The sequence below is a fragment of the Lagenorhynchus albirostris genome, chromosome 12, assembly GCF_949774975.1.
Source record: "Lagenorhynchus albirostris chromosome 12, mLagAlb1.1, whole genome shotgun sequence".
Lineage (NCBI taxonomy): Eukaryota > Metazoa > Chordata > Mammalia > Artiodactyla > Delphinidae > Lagenorhynchus > Lagenorhynchus albirostris.
In genome coordinates this window covers 31,856,664-31,872,887 of record NC_083106.1, presented here as the reverse complement: position 1 = coordinate 31,872,887, position 16,224 = coordinate 31,856,664, and the positions used below count along the sequence as shown (strand labels likewise).

Here is a 16,224-nt window from a genome sequence, read left to right as displayed (position 1 = left end):
TGGTGGTTAGGAGCACGGCCTTCATTCTCTTCTCAGCTCCACCAGTACTAGCTGTGTGGCTGGCTTTGGGAAAAGTATTTAACTTCTCTGTTCCTCAGTTTCTTAACAGTACCCACATCACTGGATTATTATGAGGAATAAATGCATCAGTGGCCAAAGTATTAGCTGCTAGTGGTGGTAGTAGTAATAGCAGAAGTAGTAGTAGTATTGTGAAATGAGTGTCTATTGCATGGAATTATCTGATCATTGCAAGGTTTAGATAGATTCATAATAAAATCTTCTGGGCTCTGAACTTTTTGAGGGAGTAATAATTTGACAACCTTTTCAGTTTCTTCCTAATTTCGTGATGCAGTTCACTTTTCATTTTATTTGCTGAGCTGATTTTGATCACTTGTTTCTGAACATAGTCTAGTTAATGGAGAATTTCAGGTTTATTAACATGATATGCATGGTGTTCTCTCTTTTTCTGTGATAGTTTTATGTCTTTTCAAACTTTGTATATTTTTATCCTATTTTTTAAATTTGAATTGCCTGAGTTTTTCTGTTTTACAATTCTTTCCAAAGAAACATTGCTAGGATCCATATATAACTCTGTTATTTTTGTCACCCATAAAACCTATAGTTCAATATGCGTATTTTACTTACTGTCTTATTTTTCATTAGTGAAAGGGAGCCTCATAAAAACAAGCTGCTTTGAGAATTTTTGCACATATGTTCCTAAGTAAGGTTCGCATATTAATATCTCATCCAGTTTTAGCCTCCTAAAATGAGTTTGATGACTTCCCTTCTCTTTTGAAACATTTTATGTAAAACTTCCATAAAGTTAATTTTTACTGTAGTGAAATCATGTTATTATGATTGTCAGCTTTTATTTAACTGCTTTCTCAGCTTTAGATTTCCTTTCTTTTTTTTTTTTTTTTGAAAATTTTTTCCAGATTCATGTTGTATGGAAAAGATTTGAATTTCACTTCCTGACGTTACCATTTAAGAGTTCATTGGTTGTCTTTCCCTGGACCCCATGATCCTTCAGTCCAAAATGAGATCTTATGGTGTCTGAGGGCTCCTGTATCTTGGTGATGTTGGTGATATCTCAGATCCTAGTCAGTGGGTGGATGCGTTTAGTTTTTTCTGTCCTCCTGCCTCTCAGGTCTCAGTAGAGCCATGACCTAGTGTCTCAGATTGGGCTCTCTGGAAACAGACATTGGGAGTGCTGTGTGCAGAAGGTTTTTGGTGGGTACTTTTGGGAACGATACCAATGAGAGAGTGAGAGAAGCAACAGTGGGCAGAACGAGCTGTGATGCAGTTATAGCAGAAGCCTCAGTCAATCCCACAAATGAGCTCCAGATGACCCTTCCGAGTTATCCCGAATTTAGGCATGAGGACCAGGCCTTTGTATTGACCAGTCCTTGGATGTTGGCTGAGACGGGCCGTGTCCTTGGGCAAGGAGCCTCCCTTTGGCTTAGGGCAGTTCCTGGAGAGGGAGGTAGCTCTGAGGCATCAGCAGTCAGCAGGTAGGAGAATGGAACTCTGGGTTCCGAAGGGGGAGCCCACCACAGTGTCCACTACACCTAGCTAGTCATTTGGTCTCTGACTTTCCTTTAAGAAAAATCAAACAGAACTGAAAAAAACTGAACAACAAACCAGAACATCCTTTCACATATGTGGGATTAGGCCCAATTCAATCCAATCTTTTTGTCTTAGACAATGAATCTGGCTCCTAAATTCAGTCTTTTCATTATTTTGCCTGAGATGTCATGCGCTTTATTTACTTTTTCTTTTTAGATCCAGGATTTCTTTTTTAATCCAGAAAAATTCCTTCAGTTATTATTTTTGTTATTACTTTTGTTCTTTTCTCCTTTTTGATTGGTAATACCTTTTACTCTTGGGTTAGAGCCAAAGGATGTTATTCAAAATATTTAACAATTGGTTTGACAGCCAACATTGCACAGGACAGTTAAAACAAACACCAGCCTTAGTGCTGGAGCAGAGTTTGGAAGCTCCCTGCTGTACTTCGGTGCAGCATCTGGAAGTCCCGCAAGGGCCTGACTGCTGAGGATGGAGGGGACTGTTACCAGCCATTATGGAAGTATTTTAATATTTCAACAGCTTATGCATTTTTTGATATTCTAGACATATTTCTCAAGTTGAAATGTCTTACTCTAGCTCTGTCAAGTCTACTAGTTACTGCCTTCACATGAATTTTAATAGTGGTTTTTATTTTCCTTTAATTTCCTGCACTGGCTTGTTTTTTTCTTTTCATAGCCTGTTTTGTTTTGTAGACGTCATGTTCCCTTGTGCCTTACTAAAATCATGAAACGCTTCTGTCAGTAAATCAATGGTCCTCTCCCAATGTTTTGTAGAACTTATCAGAGGCCCCTGGTGATTGTTTTTTATTTTATCACTTTTGAGTGCAGAGAAGTTTCCCCAGGTTTTTTGTGAAGAACACTTACCCCTCAATGCTCCCATTTGGGTGCCAGTAGAATTCCTCTTTCACACCTGAGCCTGAGGGTCAGGTAGATGTGCTGAGCCTAGTAGGTGCTCACCAGTGTTCATTCACAATATCATTCACCAGCGGTGGAATAGGGGAAAGGAGAGAAATCTTCTTGCAGTTTGTGCCCTATTTAGTGTAGAGGAGTCTGAAAAGAAGCCGCCCTGTATTCCTTATAGCTAGTAGGATTTAAGATTCAGTAAGCCCATGAGAACTATTTGGTTTGGAGTCTTAGAGCAAATTGATTTTTAAAAGCACTTCCCCCTAGAAAAACATCTTCCTACCTTGTTTCTTCAGTTAATTCAATTTAATTCCATACAATATGTGTGATTATGAGCCTTTTTGATTTTTTGATGATTGCCCCTATGCTACCGAATTTGACCTTTGGGGACCTTTACTGAATACAGTGCATCACTTTTTCTTCTTTTTCTTTTTGTTGGCTTCTGTCTCCTTTGCCTGAAAGATAAACTAATTCATTTCCTCCATTGTAGGAAGGTCCATTAATAAAGGATCCTATAAATTGACCTTCAAATTTAAACTCCTGTATTCCTGGGAAACGTGTAATTTTCTTTTCCCTTCTGCAAACATTCTCTCTCAGGGGTGCTGATAGGCAGAAAGAGTTGAATTTTATTTTGTAGTGTACTAGATTCTCACTTGAAGAATCAGGCTTGCCTTTTGCTTCCAAAGCAATTGGTTTTTATTTTGGTTGTTAACCTTGAAATGATCCTCAAATATTTTTCACGCCCGCGTTTAGGATCTTGGAGCTAATTTTATCCACATTCCTTGATGCTGTGATCCATTTATTTTACCCAATCATTGTTATTGTTCATCCTTTTTATATTTAGTCACCAGTTAGTAACTCCATTAAAAAAAACTTGGTTGACAGATGTATCCCATTTCTCCTGGCTTTTTTCCCTTTCACATTAAGAGCATTTTTTTATAGGCTCGTGGAATATTAGCTTAAAAGGGTCACTGATTCCTTTTCATCTTTGCCTTTTTATATTCAGGATACTCTCAGTGGCATGCCTTTCTTTCAAGATAGGAATAAGTTTTCCCACTTGCTGAGTCTTTACTATATGTCAGACACTGGAATAAGCATTTTTAAAAATATCATGTAGTCGTTACAGTGATCCTGTCACATTGATTTAGCCAAAATTTAGAGCTAGTTAGTGGCAGAACAGGGACTTGAATCCATGTATATCAGACTCTTAAACTCACCCCCTTGACCATGACCCTGTACTTTCTTATTAGGAGACAGAAGATCCAGGGTCACTTTCTGATGCTTCCCCTATCTCACACGGTGGCTTTGGGCTTTGCCCTGTCTCACAATGTGTTTTCCTCATCTTCGGGTTAGCTACCTCCTAGCATTGTTTTGAAACTAAAATGAAACAAGGCAGTTGGAGATTCTGGTCTCACTTCTGTCACTGGCTTCAAGGGATAGGAATGAGTCAGGACAAGTGGAAAGTCATGCTGTGGCTTGTTGATTTAGCATTGTTCAGACTTGGAAACAGGAAGCAGAATGGGATCTGAGTCCGAAAGCAGCAGGGAGCATGAAGAGAACTTTTCCTTTTCTCTGGATCTTGCCCTCCCTGTGGTTCTACTGGGCCCGAATGGGAACAGTCCTGTAGGAAGCAGGTTCTCATGCTCCATGGTAGTGAAGACATCTCTTTCTACTGGGAGATTTCATGTTTGGTTTAGATGGTGGTCTCTATTCTGAAGATTTATTGTCTTGATTCTGCATGAAACATTGGAGGATATATTTCTTCAGGATCACCTTTATCAGACCTGTCTTCTCACAAGAGTTAATCTTCTCCTTCACTTTTTCCTACCCTATGCCAAATCAAGGATTTTAATATTCTCAGCCAGAACTGAGAGACATTTGTATTTGCAAATATCTGCTTTGGATAACTACATTATTATCTATTAAACTTCATTTCAAGAAAGTCTACAAGAATATGCTGTATTGATGTAGCCCTCCACATTGCATTGTAAGTGCTGAATAAGTAATTGCTGAATGAGTGATTTCCATATTATAAACAATATATGTAAATGGTAGAGGCAGGGCTTTACTATCCATCCATAAAGTATCAACATAAGAAAAATATTCCTCATTTGATAATTGTCTAGAGAGATGAAATAGCAGTAAGACCAAAGATCCACAAAGTTATTTCTCTTAACGCTACTCCCATCTAATATTTTCTTGCTTCTGTTATTAAGGGAGCCCAGCAATTGATGTTTTAATAATTATTTCCAAAAATGCATTAAATTGCTTTCCAAGTCACCAAAGTGAGGCTTTCATTTTTTTGTTATTATTTTTGAGTAACAATAAGTATCTTATCCAATATCAGCTTCTGGTTTTATATAACTTATTGTTAAAATAACATATTTATTATAGAATAATTAGAAAATACAGGGAGTCAAATAGCAAAAAATCAAAATTATCTGTAATTTTATTTTCTAACACCATTTTCTGAATTTTGGGGAGTTTTTTGGGGATTTTTTAATATCTGAAATATTGTACTAACTACTTTGTGACCTGCAGTTTTCTAACTACGTAATATTACAATCATTTTTACATAACTATTTATACTAATTACAAAATAATATTAAATATTCCCTCTGTGGATCGATGATCAATGCAGCATCATTTAATGGACCAATCTCTAGTGGGTATCTAAGCTAGTTATTTCCTGTCTCTCACTATTATAAACGCTCTTGCAGTAAACCTTGGTAGTGATTAGGATTAGCGGTGTGTGTGTGTGTCATAAAACCCATACAAGTGGTTTATATCAGGAAAAAGCAGTCTCTCTCTCTCTCACATGGAGGAGGCTCAAAGGTAGGTGCTCCAGGATTTAATGGTGCTCAACAGTATTAGGAAGTCAGGTTCCATGTATCTTGTTGCTCTCCTTTGCAGAGTGTCTTTTCCCAAGGTCTTATCTTGGTCAAGGGTGGTTCTGGGGGGCTAGTTATTCAGTTACTGTTCTCCCCCAGGAGGAAGGAGAGTCAGGGTGTGGGAGTAGTGAGAAAAAGTTTGACCATATACCTTGGGTAAATTTTCTTCTTGGGAAACTTCAAAAAAATACATAGAACTCCTTAAAAAATATTATTTTTCATGCAGCTAAATCATTTGAGAGGAGGGTGGTGAGAAATCTGACCCTCATAAAATGCTATTGGCAGAAATGTCTTCCAGAATAAAAAAGCTTTGTTTTCTAAAGCACATTATACACATTCAAACCTACCCTTCCCTACTCTTTGCACTGAGCCAGCTACTTGAGCCAGAGTCTCTGTGCGTTTATTTTAGTCTATATCACATGTTGAAATAAAAACCTGGAGTCACATTTCTGTGCATTTCAAGGGATCCAATACATATCCACTCAAATGAAGTTGTTTTCTTTATCCTTTTTGGATTGGGAGCGTGTACCTAACATCTTCTGAGGAGATGGCATATTCTATGGTTGGTAAATGCTACAGTTGCCCCATTCGTCAGAAAATAACACTGGGCATCAGTCAACATGAAAGAAATCAGCAAGAGGAAGGGGGGTCTTAAGGTGAAGGATGCAAAGTTGGTATTAGTATTGGAGTGGTGTATGAGTCTAGGCCTGTATATGATGTCAGCTTCGAAGACATGCAAACGCCACCAGAAATATAGGAGCTTTAGGGTTTTTAGTCACTTCTTTAGAATGGCTCAGTTATTTTTCTAAGGAATAATGATGTAGGAGCATTAGAAATGAACTGTGAATAATACAACTTTAGCAGGAATAGAATGACCATAGAATGGAGCTTCAGTGAAGGAGGAAACAGTGCCAAGTGTCAACAGAACATAAATAGTTATAGAAGAAAGTGTATGGCTTTGGAAAAAACTGACACTCTGTGGCAGGCAATCCAAATACAAGTTACAAAGTAGACTGTGTTGTTTTACTCTAGTGTGGAACTAGAACTCTTACCATTTCATGTAAGTCCATCTCCTGAAGGATTTACAAATAATGTGTTGCAAATAATTGCTGAACTCTTAGGACTGTCTGAGATTAAGGAATGTTTTAAAGTTACCCCATATTTATGCAAAACAAAGCTTTCTTGAACTCTGGGCAATTTTAAAAGAATAAAAACAAACTGGTACAGGTTTGTATATTTGGCTCATAATAGATTTTCAGTAAAATAGGATGAAGACCTAAAACCTTAAAACCAATTATATGAGATTCGGTGGATGAAATGTGGAAAGAGGGACCATGAAGGGTTTTTTATAAAATATTTGAAGAATTGGAAGGTTTCATGGGGAGCAGACACAGTTTTCTATATGAGCTCACTCAGGTAGAGCAAGGACCAGTGGGTGTTAGCTCCAGTAAGATAGATTTTTTTTTCTTTTAATTCAGTAATTCAGCGACTTTTCTAACATTCAGAGCAATTCAAATTTACATTAGGCTAGTTGAAGAGAAAAGTTATCAAAGAGCCACAATAAAACAGTAGGAAGTAGTTTTTAAAAAACTATTCCACTTATAATAGCAACAGAAAACATCAGACACACAAAAATAAATTTAACAGAAGATATGCAAGACCTCTACATGAAAATGACAAAACATTGAAGAGGGGTATTTTAAGATCCAAAGAAATGGAGAGAGATTCCTTGTTCTTGAATTGAAAGGCTTGATATTGTGAAGATGTTCTCTCTCACCGAATTGATGTATATTCAGTGGTTTTCCCAATGTAAATCCTAGCGTTTTTTTTAACAAGCAGATCCTAAAGTTGGAAATGCAAAGGGGTAAGGATAGTCAAGGAGTCTTGAAGAAGACCTAGATCACAGATATCAGTACACTCATAAAATGAGAGTAATTAAAGCCTGTGGGTCGGTGTGAAGAGACCAGTGGAACAGAAGAGAATATTTGGAAACACATTTAGATTTATGTTTAAGCTGGCACTGCAGTACAGCGGGGAAAGGATGGTTGGTCTTTTTCATTAAATCATGGTTGGGCAATTAGAAATCCATGTGGAAAAAAACCATGAATATTGATCTTTACCTCATACCATAACAAAAATAAATCTCAGACGGATTGTGACCTCAACGTGAAAGGTAAAACATAAAGTGTTCAGAGGAAAACAGAGGAGGCTATCTTCAGGACCTTGGGATGAGCAAAGATTTCTTCAAAAGTACTATCCCTAAAAGAAAAAATTAATAAATTTTACTACAATTAAGAACTTCTGTTTATCAAAAGACCTTTTTAAGAGAATAAAAAGAAGACACAGAGTGGGAGGAGATATAAGTAATACATATTTTCAAGAAAGGATTCTTACCCAGAGTGTATATATATATATATATATAGATAACGTCTACAAATCAGTAAGAAAAAGGCAAGATGGCCTCATGGAAAAATGGGCATAAAATAGATAAGTACTTCACAAAAGAGGTTCTCCATGTGACCAATGAACTTACAAAAAGATTGTCAACTTTGTCATCAGACAAATGCAGTTGTAACCACAATATGATGCCATGACACCCGCACCAAAAGGGTTACGGTGAGCAAGATAGACAGTACCACATGCTGATAAGAACATGTATGGAGCATTTGGAACACTTATGCTGTTAGTATGTGTGTACTACACAGCTGTTTTGGAAAACTGGTGGAATTTGCTGAGACTTAATGTACACAAACGTCATAACCACAAAGTCCCACTCTTCAGTATGTATGCAACGGAAAGGCATACATATATTCAAGAAAAGATATGTACGACAGCGTGCACAGCAACACTGTCGGTCTTAGCCAAAACTTAAAAACAACTCAAATGTCCGTCAGCTCCAAATTAATTGTGAAATATTTATAACAATGAAAAACCACACAGCAAAGAGCATGTGAGCTACAACTACATACAGCAATGTGGATGAATCACACAGACACTATTGAGAGAAAGAAGCCAGATACCAAGTTTCCATCAAACTTACAGTTCAGAACCAGGGCAAAAGAAGCGAGGGTGTTCGAAGTCAGGGAAGTGGTTTCCTTGCTGGATGGGGTGTGATTGGAGGGGGTTCTAGGTGTGCTGCCACCTTCAGTTTTTAGCTGAGCTGGTGGGCAGAGCGGAGAGTAAGTGTGGGGAGGTGCCTTCTTCTGATGGGCTTTGAGTCAGTAGTTTTCAGAAAAGATTTCCGTTCTAAAGGATCGGATCTTACGGAGATAATGATGGACAAACTCTAAGTCAAGAGTCCCAAGGGAAAAAAAAAAACATTGGCTAGAAAACAGCTGTTTTAGAAGAGCAGCAGGTAAACTAGGTTTGGATTCAGAAGAACTAGCAGATAAATAGAATATTCTGTAGTTTTAACTTTGATCTTCACAAGTGAAGAATGACAAAAGCATTTGCCTTTATGCTATTTTATTTTTATTTCAGTAATTTCATATCCCCTTTCAAAAAATGTAAGTTGGCTATTTGAAAACTCGATGTGATTAGTAAATAGAAATTGGAAGAACAGAACAGGGCTGAAGTAAAAGGAGAGAACAGGTATGCTAACTGCAGGGTGAACACAGCACTGGGCTGGAGCCTGCAACTTGGCTCTTACTTTTAGGACATGCAAAGCCAAAAGGGAACCAAATATAATTTCGTAGGGTGAGAGTTGTTTTCCTTGTCACTAAAGCTCGGGGGCAGGTTTCTTATCTGAAGCATTAAAGAGGGAACGTTGAATGGTGTGATGATGCATGTCTTCAGTGATGGGTGATGTGGCAAACGTGTCGGTTGAACTTCAGGTGGTTTCTTATGGTGAATTTCAGTAAAGATGAACGAGAGTGTAATTATTCAGTGAATGTAATGTTGAACCAATGCTTTACCTTGCTTCCATGCTACTCATTGTTTGGGGGCGACACATGGCATTGGGGGCTTTTTGGGCTGCTTTTCAGAGAATGAATTCCTGATTGTTTCTGTCGACCAGGTGCCCGGGAAGAACCCAGCGCACAGCAGGCGCAGCGGCGGTCGGCGGTCTTTCTGTCCTTTAAGTCCCCAATTCCATGTCTGCCCTTGCGTTGGGAGCAGCAGAGCAAACTTCTCCCAACTGTGGCCGGCATCCCTGCCAGTAAAGTTTCCAAGTGGAGCACAGATGAGGTATATTTTATTTTCTTGGTCTGCCAGGGGCCAGACGTAGGAGTACTGGCTTAAGGAGAGGGCAACATGAATGCGTGTGGGATTTAGTCTTTTTTTTCTGAAAGAGAAGAAATTATTCTGAGAGAAACAATGAAAGTATAGGTTAAATATTTTGAACCTGTAGCATGTAGATCCTGGCTTCTTTTTTTTTTTTTTTTTTGGCGGTACGCGGGCCTCTCACTGTTGTGGCCTCTCCCGCTGTGGAGCACAGGCTCCGGACGCGCAGGCTCAGCGGCCATGGCTCACGGGCCCAGCCGCTCCGCGGCATGTGGGATCTTCCCGGACCGGGGCACGAACCCGTGTCCCCTGCATCGGCAGGCGGACTCTCAACCACTGCGCCACCAGGGAAGCCCCCGGCTTCTTTTTTTAAACTGGAATTTTAATCATATTTTTAACAGGTGTCAGAGTTCATACAGAGCTTACCTGGATGTGAAGAACATGGAAAGGTATTTAAAGACGAAGTAAGTATTCCACTAAATTGCAGGATGTTACTTAAGGGGGGACAAAGCACTGAATGGCAGTGAATGGTGAAATGTTCTAAATTGGCAGAGGAAGGAAGAGACGGGTTATGTTGAAACTGACAAAGTGATATCGAGTTGTCTAACAAGCAGCATTAATCAGTTGTATAAAATTGTGTTTGTATAAAATTAGATGCAAAGGAAATTGTGCCATTTTATTGACGCCCCACAGCAGTAGCACTAAGCTCATTATTTAACAAAACAAACACAAAACTTAAAAACATGCATTTATATAGTGTATAGCACAGAAAGAAACCAACGCAAGAAAGAAGCAACGTTTCATTTTTAACAAAGTAAAATTAGTTCCCATTATTTTATTTTCAAACATCATTTTAACACCAAAATTAACTTCATTTGATGCTGATAATTAATATTACCATTATTACTAAAACAATCCCTTAGATCTTATACATTTCTCAGTGATGTTTATTCTAACTGATATTCATTACATCTATTACCGTCTGCTGTTGGAAGATGATTTTATTAGTTGTTTTCATCTGCCTGTCCAAAACTTCAATTATAAGGGATGATTAATAATGATACCACCTCTAGTGAGCATTAGGACAAAAAGGAATTCTACTTCTAACTACACTAGAAGCAGGAGACTCTTCACTAGAGACCTTTAAAAATAAGCCACTTGCCTGTCATCTCCTCCAAGCAGACCAGTCAGTTATCACCCTGATCTCAGAAGGTACAATGAGGACTAAGTTGTCTCAGAAGGCTTTGTCCAGCATCTGCTGTCTGCAGCTATAAGATACCTTGTTTGCTCCTATGCTTAGCCTCCACTGTTCAAATAGCACACTTTCAGTTAAGAACACTGCAAGAGTGTCGGCACAGCCAAGAATTGAGCCGCCGGTCGCCAATGTCATTATACTGTTAGGTATCGTTTATGCTTTATGTGGGTGCCTGTTAAAATGCACAAGGATCTGATTGTCATCAGCCCTTTTCTGATTTATGGTCTTACTTTCAGAAATGTTCTGTCTTTCTAGTTGAAGGTCAAATTAAAGAATTTGCAGTTATTCAGATTTTGAGTTTCTTAAAGCCCAGGTCCCAGGTGTCTTTGTGGGTTACTCTCAGTCGATTTTCGATCCCTGAGCAGACTTAGATTCCTGCAGGGAGCTGTTGCTCTTTCTTTGAAAGAGCCATGTAGTAACATTACCTTTGAAAATGATGAAACAATTTTAAAAATAAATTTCTAGCACATCTATTTTATAAATTCTACTTTTGCTTCTGTTGATATCTAGCCAATCCATATAGATTTGCTCTGTTATTTAGGTTAAGTAAGATTCAAATGATATGTTATTTCTTTGAATAACTTTTTTCTTCATATTATCTTTGGAGACACTCCCCAGGCACCTAATATCCTCAAGACAGAGCCTTCTTTTGAAGAATGAGGCGATGAATGTTCTCTGTCAACATGTATCATTCATGTGTTCATTCCACTATTCATTCACCCTGTGAAATCTTGTTAAATTCCTACCATTTGTATGATACTCCATGTAATGCTCTAGTAAGAGGGTTAATTCAGAGATAATAGGACATGATCCTTGCTCTCACATGTCTCACCAGGTCAGCAGGCGTGGGTTTTGAGTCCTAGATGAAAATGAGAAAACAAATCTAGCTAAAGTCTTGTAAGTCATCTCTAAAAGGCAAAGTGCAGGTGTGGGCTGTTATTTGAAACCATCCCAGATGACTCCTTCTCTTACATACTCTGCATTTAATCTGTTGAAAACCCTATTGGATGTATTTTGAAAGCATTTAAGGGTCCCAGCTCCCTCTCCCCCCTCCCCCGCTACGTGTGGTCAGAGCCACCATCCTCTCCTGCCTGGATTAAAGCAATAACCTCCTAGCCGGGCTCCCCGCTTCTATTTCTGCTCCTCTATGATCTTTTTTTAAAATAGTATTTTATTTATTTGTTTTATTTTTGGCTGTGTTGGGTCTTCGTTGCTGCACGCGGGCTTTCTCTGGTTGTGGCGAGCAGGGGCAACTCTTTGTTGCGGTGCACGGGCTTCTCATTGCAGTGGCTTCTCTTGTTGCAGAGCATGGGCTCTAGGCATGTGGGCTTCAGTAGTTGTGACTCACAGGCTTAGTAGTTGTGGCTCTTGGGCTCTAGAGCACCGGCTCAGTAGTTGTGGCGCACGGGCTCAGTAGTTGTGGCTCGTGGGCTCTAGAGCGCAGGCTCGGTAGTTGTGGCTCGCGGGCTCTAGAGCGCAGGCTCAGTAGTTGTGGCGCACGGGCTTAGTTGCTCCACAGCATGTGAGATCTTCCCAGACCAGGGCTCGAACCCGTGTCCCCTGCATTAGCACTGCACCACCAGGGAAGTCCCTGCTCCTCTGTAATTTATTTCCAGCATAGCTGGGCTGATTCTGCTACAAGATAAAGTCAAATCATGTCACTCCTCTGTTCAGGTCTTTCCGGTAGTTAAATCAGAGCAAAAGCCAAGAGCCTCACAAGGGCGACAGTCTGACACCCCATCACCTCTCTCACCGCCTGACCTCTTCGTCCACTCTGTCCCCTGCTTGCACTGTTCCACACACAGACCTCCTTGCCATTCCTCAGATTATCCAGGTACACTCTGGCTCCCCCCTCTGCCTGGGATGCTCTTCCTCTAGGTGCTCACGTAGCTTACTCCACTTATCAATATCCTATCCTGACTATCCTCCTTCAATCTGCCACCTGCCACCACACATCCATCCTGGCCCTACTGTCCACTCATCTCCCCGACTCGCAGTTTTTTCATACCACTAATCACCTTTTAGAATTAGTTACTAATTAATTTGCTTATTATGGTTTTTCTTATAGTCTGTCTCCTACTACTAAAATGTAAACTCTACAAGGAGTTTTTATTTGTTTGCTTAGTTTTGCTTTTATCTGTTTTAGTCTGAGCTATATGCCCAGGCCCAAGAATAATATCTAGATTCTAATGGGTATTTAATAAGTTTCTGTTTAATGAATAGACTCATACCTTTACACTCTGAGAAAGACATTCAAAGAGCATATCGCTGTGATTTGCAGAGTTACAACACTGGAAAAGAACCATGAGTGCACAGTGGAAAGAGCAATGAAATGGAAGGCAAGAACCCCAAGTTCCAAATCCTCCTTCAGAGTTTTGGGCCTTTAGCAAGATACTTAATCTCTGGAGCTAGACCAGTTTATATACATTACAAAAGTATAAACCAAAAATAAACGCAGCAATCCATTGCAGTAATTAGTTTTCAGAAAGTACTTTCTTAAATTATCTACTTCTTTCCAGTTGAGGCTTATCCTTATGGCTACACATCAGAGCAGCTTGTATGTAATATACTAAAGTTTGGCTCTAGCCTCAAGATGACTTTTTTCTTCCCAGGTTAGCTTTAAAAATAATAATCTACCAAAACTTATCCTTCTCATCCCACTCCTAGCTTTTAGACTCCAGCCTCGTTCTCTGCATGTTCCTTTTCATCAGTCATCTGTCACTTTAAATTCTTACTTAGTCCCAGAAGAAGACTCAGTAGGGCCCAAGGTTATAATAAACCATTCACTCTTTGTAGTGAGCTCTATGGGAACCCGGTATGTTGACATTTTAGTTAATGTCTTAGACGACTTCTGTCAGACCCTTCATTCTACCAAGGTCTGTCTGGGTTGAGTGAAGTGTTAGTAGATCTGCCTCTCTGCTTGGACTTGTTTATCAGAGACCTGTCACAGCACAAGCAAATGAGACCAAAGCAAATGTTTCCAAAAAACAATAGAACATTTCTCATAGCTGCCACTTAACTTGTCTTACACTTAGAAATTAACACTGCAGTGTCTTTACTTCTAGTTTATGACAGCAGGGTGTTTCCTTGCTGAAAATTAGCAAACTTTTTCCACATGATTGTTACTTAAAGTTGTATAAGATGACTCTTGTTCTTACTGATTAAGCATATAAGCAATTTAGACTTACAGGTTTTTATTTTTAGAGGAAAGGAAAATTTCAAGAAAGGGCAACTTAATTACATTAGGCTTTATTTAGTGAACTGCTGACAGAATTTATAGTAGTATTTGTTTGCTAGGGCTGCTGTAACAAAATACCATAAACCAGTAGCTTGAACAGCAGAAATGTAATGCCTCCCAATTCTGGAGGCTAGAAATCTGAACACAAGAAATGATGGCGTTGGCAAGTAGCTTCCTTCAAGGTCTGTGAGGAAAGGAGCTGCTCCAGGCCTCTCTTTGTGGCCTGCAGATGGTGTTCTCTTGTTGTCTTCTAAGTGTGTCTGTGTCACAATTTCCCCTTTTTATAAGAACACCAGTCATCTTGGATTAGGGACCCACCCTACTCTAGTATGACCTCATCTTAACTAATTACATCTGCAGTGACCCTGTTTCCAAATAAGGTCACATTCTAAGGTTATTGGAGGTTAGCACTCCAACATAGGCATTTGGGAGGAACACAGTTCAGCCCCTAATAGTACACTGCTGTCAAGGTTTCTAATGTCCTCCAAGGCAGAGAGCAAAAGTGTATTTTACTTTTTGTACAAAATGAGAAGACTGAAAGAGAAGTGAATTAATTTTTTTAAGATGGTGGACTCCCCAAGAGCTGAAAATCATACAAAAAGACGACTACTCCTTTGCTCTACCCACTGAACCAGACATCATCTTCACAGAGTTGTATCTTTGAACCTCATAGTATCCTATTCTGTAGAAATGTAGACTTTTAGTCTTAGAAGGGAACCAGAGAGAGAAAGGATGCTTCTTACCGTTACCCAAGTAGTAGAAGAACCAGCCTAGAGTGTACACCTCTTCCCACCAGGCTTACATTCCTTCAGCTATACTGGTGGTTGCCATTGTTGGTTGTTAGTAATTCCTTTTCTTCTGTATTTGAAAAATAACTGTGGCTACTCTAAAAATGAATGTTATCACTGATTTTCTTTTCTTCGTGGTGGAAGGCATGTAGCCGATGTGTTTGCCTGAATTCCTTTGTTTATCCACAAGTATTTATGTACTTATTCTCATCTCTCATTTTAAAACCTGCCCTGATAAGGACTGGATTTGAGGCACCCTGGATTTTCCCAAATTATTCTTGACTCAGCGCCTACGTCAGAATAATCACAGAAAGATACGAGCTCCTTCCACTTTCCTATGAGCTGATTCTTCAGATGAATGAACTTGACTTTGTTCCCAGTCCACATTTGGGGGTGTTGTTGTAGATAAGAAAGGTCCACTTATGAGGAACTGTTGTTTGTACACATGAACTGCCCATCTGTGCCGTTTTAGTGTTACTGTGTAGAAGAGAGCTGATAATTGAACCTTGAATATGTCCCATAACCCTACATCCGATTAACTCACAATCTTTTGTGTTTTTCCTCCCATTTTAGCAAATTGATGGAGAAGCATTTCTGCTTATGACCCAGACAGACATTGTGAAAATTATGAGCATTAAGTTGGGCCCTGCCCTCAAAATTTTCAATTCTATCCTGATGTTCAAAGCCGCAGAGAAGAACTCCCACAATGAACTTTGAAGGTGGTGAATTTTGAGCACCATCAGCTTTCTGCTTTAAAGCTCATGTTTTACTCAAAGCACAAAGACAGCAGTAACTCCTAAGCGAGAAGTCTCCAAAACTCTAAAGAGCAATGCTGTCAGATTATTTATATTCCTTAAGAGACAATATATACGAATTCTTACGAAAGTGCTTGAGCTTTTAACCAGGTACTGTCTAACAACAGTACAACAGTCGTCTTTCGGTTCTGTTCACTGAGCTAAATTTATCTTTGTAAATCTTTTTGAGGCTGGGGGGTGGGAGGGAAGGGGGACTTCATTAATTATTTATGGAAAAAGCGGGGGTGGGGGAGGGCAGAGTAAGAACTTTTGGCATTTTGTAAACATTGTTGAATTCTCTTTCATGTATACTGTTTCTTTTTCAACACTTTCAGGAACCTTTTTATATAATCAAACTTCAACTTAAACCAAATTTGTGAAAACCTGGCTAACTTTAGCCAGTGGGACTGTTATCTGTCTTGTTAATTCTGTGCCATATTTTGAATTGCAACATTATGCTAAGTATAACTTTGCAAGTCATGATATTGCCTAACTGCTTGTCATAATTTGTTGGGGCTGAATAGTTGTAAAAATTACCTTTCTTTAAA

The 16,224-nt window shown here is 39.2% G+C and overlaps 1 protein-coding gene across 5 annotated transcripts in view; it reads left to right on the top strand.

The window, feature by feature from the left end:
• The window catches only part of L3MBTL3 (L3MBTL histone methyl-lysine binding protein 3), a 117,023-nt gene extending 101,155 nt beyond the window's left edge, over window positions 1–15,868 (top strand). For all 5 annotated transcript variants that reach the window (XM_060167277.1, XM_060167280.1, XM_060167279.1 and 2 more), the window contains 3 exons: window positions 9,396–9,565; window positions 10,003–10,065; window positions 15,456–15,868. In XM_060167277.1, the coding sequence (XP_060023260.1) occupies window positions 9,396–9,565; window positions 10,003–10,065; window positions 15,456–15,599 (377 nt within the window). In that variant the 3' untranslated portion in view covers window positions 15,600–15,868. The remainder of the gene's footprint in view (window positions 1–9,395; window positions 9,566–10,002; window positions 10,066–15,455) is intronic.
• The last annotated feature ends 356 nt before the right edge of the window (window positions 15,869–16,224 follow it).